The following is a 9,539-nucleotide window of genomic DNA, read 5'->3' on the forward strand; positions in this document are numbered from 1 at the left end:
ATTCATTATACACACACAGTGAGCGTTCCCTGCGCAATTTAAAGGGGGAAATAATCCGTTAACCCATTTACAGCGGCGGGCTGTAACTTCAAATATATTTTTGTAATTGCACAGGTGTCAACTGCCTACCCGTAATGATAGCATGTTTGCATGGGGCGAAGCCAAAGTTTAAAACCAATATTTCCACAGACTTCTCCGGCCACTGCCCCGGCCTGCCATAGCCGGCGCAGCAGAGACGTCGAGCAGAACAGAGCGCAGTGCGTGAAGGTGTTGGTTTTAACCGCTGGTTTCGCCTCACGCAAACATTTTGTCATTTATTTGACATCTGTATGATAACGAAATATCTTTGAAGTTTCAAACCATTGCTGTATAACAGACAATAAAGTTATGATTTGTTTCCCCTAAGGTTTGCGCAGGGGTCGCTGAATCACGGAATAACGTAAGGAGTGCTGAGGTCCCAAATGGGGCTAGGAACCATTTAACAGTGCGGGTCAGCAACTAGGGGAAGGAAAACGGTTACGGAACACCACTAGACATATTTCCGCCAATAACAAACCTGCTAGCTTGAAGCAGGCTAAGTGTATTGTTTGTGTTTGTCATGCCAAGTGTGTCAAAACAGTGAGGTAATGGTCATTTTGAAGGTGGTTGAATAGAAAACATCCAGCTTAGTATCACACAAATGCCACAATGGGTAAGTGTTTATGTCGCTGTTAATAAACATGAATCAGCAAACAAATTATTCCGGCTAATGCTAGCTAAAAGGCTAACGCGGTGATTAGTGACATGCTCCTTTAGCACGTAGTCATGTTAGCTTGCTAACGATTTTGAGTTATTGGTAAATAACATGTCCTGGGGCTGATTGAGTCTCTCGTTTGGTGGTCAGATAGTCCGTTTATTAGCCATAACTTGTCCTAAAGAGAGCAGCCACAGTTTTCAGCCGGTTCAGATAATTTCCTGACCGGGAAGCGTTCCGCAGATTTTCTCCAGGTGAGATAACATAGACATAAAAATGGCAGTGTATCTGTATCAATGGAGATTTCCATGTCCACCACCAGCAACCACGTCAAATAATAATTGTATTATCGTGCAGGTTATTTCTGTAGTGGTAATAAGGACGAGAAGTGTTGCAATAATTTATATAAATATTTGTTGTGTTTATAATGTTTTTACAATGTTCCTGTGTTTATCTAACTTACATATGACCGCTGTCATAACACTATACTTACAACATACTATATAACATAGGCTTTGGTTTAATTAGCTTGTATTTATCATTTATTTAAGATTAAGTGTATGTAGTTATCTATCCCATCTCATCTTTGGAGATCTTCTGGGTTATTATACTTTTTGTAGGCTGCTGTATATGTTTTACCATTGTATTGTGCTTCAAGATGTTGGTGGGAATACATGTCAAAACTTTGGTTTGTTGCTGATTATGTGTCTAAATAACCCCACAAAGTATGAGTCATGTAAATGACACAAAATATAATTAATGTCATTTATTATTTATTATTTATTTATTCACACCCAGATTGTTTTAAGCAGTTGATCTCCTTCAGTTTAGTCTACAATGTCACAAAGATTCATGTCAGCCTAAATCCTGACAATTACCTAGGGAGTTACAGGGAAACTGGGATTAGATATTGTATGTTTACACTTTGCTACATCACTTTTATGTCTAAGGGGAACAGAAGATTACAATTTGCATTAGGCATGGCTATTTAACCAGCAAATTAAGCATTTGAAAATGAAACGTTTATAGTTACTGCAAGTAATTTAATTTAACGTTGGTGTATTTTTCCGTTATCCTTACAGATCAGTACACACTGCAGATTTGCAAAAGGAAGATGTTCTCAGTGTCTCACAAGACGGTCTTTGTGGTGGACCACTGTCCCTACATGGCAGAGTCAAGTCGTCAGCAGGTGGAGTGTGATGTGTTGACAAAGAGTCGAGCTCAAGGGGTTATTCCTTTGGCCCCTGTGTCCAAGTCCCTGTGGACCTGCGCTGTGGAGTGCTCCATGGAGTACTGTCGGATCCTCTACGATATTTATCCAAGGGACAAACTGGTTAGCTTGTTGTTGTTTTTTTGTTCTTAACTCAGGTTGAAATGTTTTAGCTCAAGCTGTTTCTCCACCACTCAAATCTTAAGTGAAACAAGCACAAAACAAGTGTGAATTTGGACATTGTTGAAATAGACTAGTTGAGGTCACTAAGGGGAAAACCTAACGTATGAAATATGCTTAGAAAGTTTTAATCAATGTAGTTACAGTGAACCAGTGACATCAACACTGCCATTAACATTTTCTGCTACCTTTTTATTTTACAGGTTAATTACATTGTGAGTGATTCAGAGTTCCACATCTTGAACAGTTGGAAGCAGGAAGACCAGAGCACTCATGAGGTAATCCACTGCCCATAAAAACTCAGTCACACACTAACAGTTATAACTTGAACTGTTAGTGCACAGGAGGTCCTACAGTGACTATCATTGCATTTTCAAGCTGCGTTTTCAACTGCTCCGATTTGCCACATACTGGCAAAGTGCAACATTACCAGTAAACATCAGTGACCACATTTTTGCAGAACTCTTCTTCAGAAATGGATTTGCAACATGTTTATGCAGTTTCTCCTCCCCCTCTGGCAGCTCATGTCAGCTCTGGCAGCTGTTGGGCCACCTAACCCACGTGAGGACCCCGAGTGTTGCAGCATCCTGCATGGTCTGGTTTCTGCAGTGGAGTCGTTATGCAAGATCACAGAGCTGCAACACGAGAGACGCACCACTCTGATGGACACCGCTGAGAGAGTTGCCAATAGGGGTCGTATTATCTGCCTAACCAATGCTAAAAGGTAAACACTGTCATTAACATGACGGACAATCAACAGCAACCATCGGCCAGATGTTGATGGATTCTGCTAAAATCAGTATGTCAAGTGCTTTTAACACTTTGTTCACCTCATTTACTTATATTGAGGATTAAAATTAGTACAAACACTTTATAATATAATGCAGTCCAATACAAAAACAGCCTTAAAATTTTCACAAATCCAGTATTAATCAAATGACTCTGGTATTGGATTGCATAACAGTGTACAGATGTTTCTTTTTTCCTGGTCATTCAATGTACAATGTGTGCTTATGGCTGTAAGCCAATTTAAGATGGTAAATAATACATACTTCTCCCTGTTCAAGTGGAGATGATTGTTCTATATGGAGCTAACAGGGGTGATGGGAAGCCCAGAAGAATAGAACGGAAAAGCACAATGTGACGCAAAATTACATTTAGTTTCAAATTCACTCTTTGTTAGTAAATGTACGCAAATATGTACCAGCAACTCTGTATTGTCACTGTTTTGTAATTTACATGTACTTTATGTGTACATGTATGGTCTTATGGTCTTCATTTAGCCTATTAGTTTATATTCATAAATGAAGCTCTTGGTATGTGTTATGTCATTGAAGACTGTGCTAATGCAGTGCTCTTTTTGTGTTTTATCGTACAGCGATACTCATGTGCGCATGTTGGAAGACTGCATCCAGGAAACCATTTTAGAACAAAACAAGCTGGCAGCAGGCTCAGACAGGTCAGTATCAGATGATGTGTAAAGAAATGTGTCACTCACTTGTTAAAATGATTTAGATTTTAATGTGGCTAAAGTAGGCTGAAATACAGTGTTGATAATTCTCTCATACTAGAATCTCATACATATGTGACACGGCGTACACCACAGTGATTTTGCAGCAATTCTTCACTTCTGGAAGGTGATAAATGACTCAGATTTGTTTTCTTACTTCTCACTCATGGTTGTGTGTTTTAGGCTGATGGCCATCCAACAGTGTGACCTGGTTCTAGTTCACATCCACCCACAGGGGGAGGACACGCTGGTGTCTGATCGACCGAAGAAAGAGGTGGGTGCTAACAAGCAAGCTCGGTGCTAAGTTTCCTGAAAACCACCATCATAGTTTTCACTCTGTCGGGTCATAAAGACGAATCAGAGAAAGGAAGACTTACTCATGAGGTTGTGTGAAAACGTGACACTTAATGCTGGATTTAACACCATGTCACAGCTGTTAGTTCTAACGCCATCTTCGTCTCTTGTTGTCTCAGATCTCCCCTCTGCTCACCAGCGAGGTTCACAGTGTTCGTGCAGGGCGGCACCTGGCCACCAAACTCAACATTCTGGTCCAGCAGCACTTTGACTTGGCCTCCACCACCATAACAAACATCCCCATGAAGGTAAGGGGCTGCTTGCCCTTCGCCTGGCCTTGCACATGCCTCGCCAAGATTAAAACTCACATTAACTTTTAAATATTTTTTTCTTTTGCTAGTACGAAAATGTTGTCATGTCTAGAATGCCGTGAACCACTCCCTCTTTTTACTTGATTGATTGCTTTGTTTTTTCATTTTCTCTCACAGCCTTCACACTTTCTTTTGCTTGCTTAATCTTTATGTATGCGCCCTTCCTCACCTATAATTACTCATGAAACTTAACACTCTCATCTTTTTGTTTATCTCATCTGCATGTTGATATGACTGTGAATCTGCTGCTGGTTTCATGCTGTATTTTCTGTTTTGCTAGCCCACATTAAATGTTTGCGACCAGGTTAGTACTCTTATCACACACACATCAAAGTGAGGAAGGGTCAGAGTTTACACCACATAGTGTGCAATATATGTTTTGAGCTCTACTGTTGCAACAGGCTTACAGTGTCATTCATTTATTTTGATGTGACAGTGGGTCTGCAGATTTGCTGGTGAGGTTCCAATAAAGGACAGGCAACTCTGGTCTCACATGGACACCCAGGGGATGCAGAGTTTGGGGTCTGCTAGAAAAGCCTGCACACCTGAAATTAACTTTTTTTTTTTTTTTTTTTTTTTAAATTAAATGATGTAATAACTACATTGATTCACCATTTGTTTTAAAAGAATTCAAATTGCTTGGGAAAATCACTATCTGTTTCGAGATAGTGTTTCTGCCAAATTATGATTCAAAAATGCTAAATTTGAAAGTTGCATTCAAGTGTTTTTATGTCCAAACATCTGTGACCAGCGTTGCCTCTTCTGAGTTATTGAATACTTTCAGTGTCTGTCAGGTGTTTACACCTTAAAAGTTGTCCAAACTTTCCCCTGGTCTCTGTTTCCCCCATCAGTTTCCACTCATTCCCCCTTTAGTGTCTTGGTGTGGTCCATTGTGCTGTCTGGATAACTAGTTTTATTTAAACCTGACCTTTAAATATTTAAACATGATTCCACCTTTAGTCGTCCTAAAACTGCAATTTTTCCAAGTGTAGAAAGTTGTCAAATTCAAAACTTGTGATTAAAGAGTTTGTTTTTAGATCAGCGGTTGCCTTCCCATTTTTGGGCTTGGGGCCCAAACTATATAAAGCTGGTTTTGTAAGATTTGGAATCCATGATTTATGTCAAACAAGTGTAGGCTGTATTGTGTGAATTTAAGGACATTTGCGTTAAGCACTAGTCTCTGATGTGAATAGAAGAAAACGTACTTGAGTTACCCAAAGTGCGAAACTTTAATTTTTTTACTTTGACCATTATCATTTACCCTTTGGAACATGAAATCAGCAGTCTTACTGTGTGTGTTGTGTGTGTGTGTGTGTGTGTGTGTGTGTGTGTGTGTATATATATATATATATATATATATATATATATATATATATATATATATATATATATATATATATATATATATATATATATATATATATATATATATATATATATATATATATATATATTAGTTTGCACATTTTAAGAGCTGACTTCATACTGATCTGGATTTGTTATTGTCTCTGCGGATGGGCAGGAAGAGCAGCATGCCAACACATCAGCCAATTACGATGTTGAGCTCCTGCATCACAAAGACGCTCACCTGGAGTTCTTTAAAAGCGGTGAGTACTCAAGTTGAAAAAAATCAACCAATCAAAATGAGGCATTCGAGCAGGACAGTTGGTTCAAGTTTTTGGTTTTATTGTTTGGCCATTATAAGAAGCACTGTCAAAGTACTTCAGAAGTATTTGTTAGGAAATCAGTCTGCAGATTGATTTTATGTATGCTTGATATTTTTTTTTAATTTCCTCAATTTATCATCAAAAATTAACAACTCCTATGTTGTCTTTGTGTTGTGCAGGAGACTTGCATATGGCTGGCACCAGCACTCGAGAAAATGGACTTAAAGAGACGATTACACTGAAATGGTGCACTCCACGAACCAACAGCATAGGTGGGAACAGTCAGCTGAAGTTCTTATTTGTCAGTTGTTGAATTTGAGGGGTTTTGAGATTTAAACACCATTCAGGGGATAATATTTCCCACTTTTCCTCCTTTAGGCATTACATTTTCGAAAATGTTTAGTATGTAAAGTACTCTTGAAAATGTTATATTAGCCTAATGCCAGGTCGGCATTTTTGCTTGAAAAATCACTAAAACAATTATTTGATTATTAAAATATTTGCTGAACAATTTTCTGTCGATCGAATAATTGATTAATTGTTGCAGGTCTATTTTGAAGTAGTTGTAATTTCAGAAAAGGCATACAGTATAAGCCCTTGTTGGAAAATATTCCGTTAGGCGTTAGAGGTGTATTGTGCAGAGAAGAGAGTTAGCCATTGCAGCATTGACTGACACGACTGTGATCTGTGATGCCTGATTTTAATTGTATCTATTTGTGGTTTATTTTCCACCTCAGAACTGCATTACTGTACAGGAGCCTATCGCATCTCCCCCACAGACGTAAACAGTCGCCCCTCGTCATGTTTGACAAACTTTCTCCTTAACGGTAAACCCTCTTTTTAATCTGTCCTTTGTCCAGTTTCCTTGCCCTGAATTGATCTGCAGACTAATTGCTTGGCTTTTTGATTGACACAGGTCGATCGGTGCTGCTGGAGCAGCCGAGGAAGTCAGGGTCAAAAGTCATCAGCCACATGCTCAGCAGCCACGGAGGCGAGATCTTCCTGCACGTGCTCAACAGCAACCGCTCTACACTTGAGGATCCGCCCTCCATCAGCGAGGGCTGTGGAGGCAGAGTGACAGACTACCGCATCACTGTACGTTCAACCCACACCAGCTGTGTTGCAATATACATCAATAATCCTCAAATAGTAACTGTTTTATTGTATGTTTCAGGACTTTGGTGAATTTATGAGAGAGAACCGGCTCACTCCTGTTTCAGAATCTTCCCACGATCCCTCGGGGAAGCTGCCAGCTGAGAGGGCCAAAGCTCAGCTGGAACGTCACACTCGATACTGGCCGATGATCATCTCCCAGACCACCATTTTCAACATGCAGGCAGTGAGCAGCATGCAGAGATACTGTAGCTATTTTGGATTTTCACTCTTATTTACTTCTGCCAAAGATTTCTATCGTACAAGTGAAGCTTCCATCACACTCCAAAATATTTGGCTTGTTGTTCCCTGATGATAACATCTGCACGTAAAAGATAATCTGCCTACTAGGTGTTTCTCAAGCATTTGGACCATGCTGTTTTCCAGCTTTTTAGGCCTCCATGTTGGCATCATCCTTCAGCTCATTCCTGTGTCTGTGTGTCTTCCTGCTTTCCTCCACTAGGTGGTTCCTTTAGCTAACCTGATAGTGAAAGAGTCTTTGTCGGAGGAAGACGTTCTGACCTGCCAGAAGACGGTTTACAACCTGGTAGACATGGAGAGGAAGAACGACCCTCTCCCTATTTCCACTGTGGGATCCAGAGGCAAAGGCCCCAAGAGGTATTTATTGAATTTTTTTTTGCATCTTTTATCTTTTGTTTACCAGCAGAAATGAGCATCAACATCACAATTTCTGAAAGTAAACAGTCAGCTGAGTCACTGATGTTTCTGCATTTTTGTTATCCCCAGAGACGAACAGTATCGTATCATGTGGAACGAGCTGGAAACATTAGTGAAAACTCACGCCGGAGACACTGACAGACACCAGCGGGTACTGGACTGCATCATCGCCTGCCGCAGCAAACCCCCCGAGGAGGAGGAGAGGAAGAAAAGAGGGAGGAAGAGGGAGGAGAGGGAAGACAGGACGGAGAAAAATGGCAGCAAGGAAACGGACGACAAAAGCTGGCAGGACTCGGAGAGGTCAGTGGTGCTTGGATGTATTGCATTATGTAAATAATAATCGGAGTCGGAGGAAAAAGAACATTTGCCTAAATTGAGAATCTAGAAAAGAATCTTTACTGTCACTAAACTTTCTATTCTCTTGTGCTACACTGTCTTTTTGTTTTTAACCTGAAGACTAAAGGGTTTGCTGGATAAAGAAGATCAGGAGTCAGAGGTGATCAAGGATTCCCCGGACTCTCCAGAGCCGCCCAACAAGAAGCCGCGCCTGTCCACAGAGGAGGTTCAGCCCCCAGAGAGAGCAAAAGGTACCAACCTTCATCATACTTTTTCTGCTTAGAATAGAAACCACCCACCAAAAGTACTGTGAAGTCATGAAGAAATCATTGACAAACTAACTGCCAGATAAGGGCAGATGTCCAACTGCTGGCGGTATTCATGCTCACTCAGTGTTTTGTAGTCAAGATGGACATCAGTCATTGATTGTAGGTTCCCTCACTGATCTCATTTTGTCTTTTGGGAGGTACAGATTGTTAATGCAGATGTTTCTATAGGGTTCACAGAGTTTACATTTACATTTAAGAGTTTTAAGACCTTTTTAATACCACAGAGAAAGCAATTTAATACCTGTTTTACTGGTATGAAAATATGAAAGGAAAACCAGTAGAAATGATAAGGCCTACCATTATTTATTAAGTACATGAATGTATTGTGATTCATATCACATTTTTGTCAGTACTTCCCAGCAGTATATAACAATAATTCCTTAAAGTTATAAGTGGCAGAAAAGCACTGATAATTATCTGTATATGAGTCTGGACCAATGAGAGCTTATTCTGGCAAATACCAACTGATGACATCCCTTGTGTGTTTTTATCTGTGGCTTTGTCTCGTTGTTGCTGCAGGTCCCGTCTCGCTCCTCACCATGTGGACCAATCGCATCACTGTAGCCAATTCCAGGAAGCACCAAGAGTTTGTTGGAAGAGTGAGCTCCATCAACAACAAGTTTGAGTTGTACCAGCAGCTCAAAGACGAGAATGGGTGTGTTATTGTGAAATATGTCACTTTACAGGTTTAACATTGAATGTGTCCAATTTGCTTTCCATGTCTTACCCCTGTAGATGTACATGTACCCTTTTTAAACTTGACATTTTCCCTATTTACAGGATGGATGTTCATGAAAACGGCAAGGCCTCCAGATGATGTTTCCACAGATACATTGCTTCACCCCTGCCAAGGATGAGATTGTGGACCACAGTGTTTTTCAGACTTTGGTGCCTATACTCCCAAGGCAAGGACATCAAATAAAATAGACAGTGAACTCTTAACGAGGAATTTATAAAAATTTTTACCCATGATTTTGTAGATATGCTGTTCATATATTGTGTAACACAATAAAGCTGTCAATAGAGAATTTTGCTGTTGGCTTTTGCACAAAGTATGTTGAATGTGGAAGTGATTAACT

At 40.1% G+C, this 9,539-nt stretch overlaps 1 protein-coding gene across 2 annotated transcripts; it reads left to right on the forward strand.

Annotated features, from left to right (window-relative positions):
* The first annotated feature begins 501 nt into the window (after positions 1-501).
* Positions 502-9,512, forward strand: ints13 (integrator complex subunit 13). Of its 2 annotated transcripts, XM_044185481.1 has the most exons (18): positions 502-691; positions 1,816-2,066; positions 2,327-2,401; positions 2,645-2,847; positions 3,502-3,582; positions 3,817-3,907; positions 4,107-4,235; positions 4,579-4,602; positions 5,821-5,905; positions 6,145-6,237; positions 6,703-6,792; positions 6,882-7,060; positions 7,140-7,304; positions 7,581-7,735; positions 7,865-8,095; positions 8,252-8,382; positions 8,980-9,115; positions 9,241-9,488. In XM_044185481.1, exons 1-18 carry the CDS (start codon positions 688-690, stop codon positions 9,275-9,277), a joined length of 2,160 nt encoding a protein of 719 aa, XP_044041416.1. In that variant the 5' UTR covers positions 502-687; the 3' UTR covers positions 9,278-9,488. The 2 variants fall into 2 exon arrangements, with proteins under 2 accessions (XP_044041416.1, XP_044041417.1); XM_044185482.1 differs by lacking the exon at positions 4,579-4,602 and having other exon boundaries at positions 503-691; positions 9,241-9,512.
* The last annotated feature ends 27 nt before the right edge of the window (positions 9,513-9,539 follow it).

Source organism: Siniperca chuatsi, linkage group LG23, assembly GCF_020085105.1.
Source record: "Siniperca chuatsi isolate FFG_IHB_CAS linkage group LG23, ASM2008510v1, whole genome shotgun sequence".
NCBI classification, from domain to species: domain Eukaryota; kingdom Metazoa; phylum Chordata; class Actinopteri; order Centrarchiformes; family Sinipercidae; genus Siniperca; species Siniperca chuatsi.

What these genes read in the sequence shown, in the direction of transcription:
- ints13 (XM_044185481.1), top strand. An exon ending in GACAAACTTTCTCCTTAACG is followed by an intron (nt 6,793 to 6,881) that starts GTAAACCCTCTT and finishes TGATTGACACAG; the next exon opens with GTCGATCGGTGCTGCTGGAG. An exon ending in AGAGGCAAAGGCCCCAAGAG is followed by an intron (nt 7,736 to 7,864) that starts GTATTTATTGAA and finishes TGTTATCCCCAG; the next exon opens with AGACGAACAGTATCGTATCA.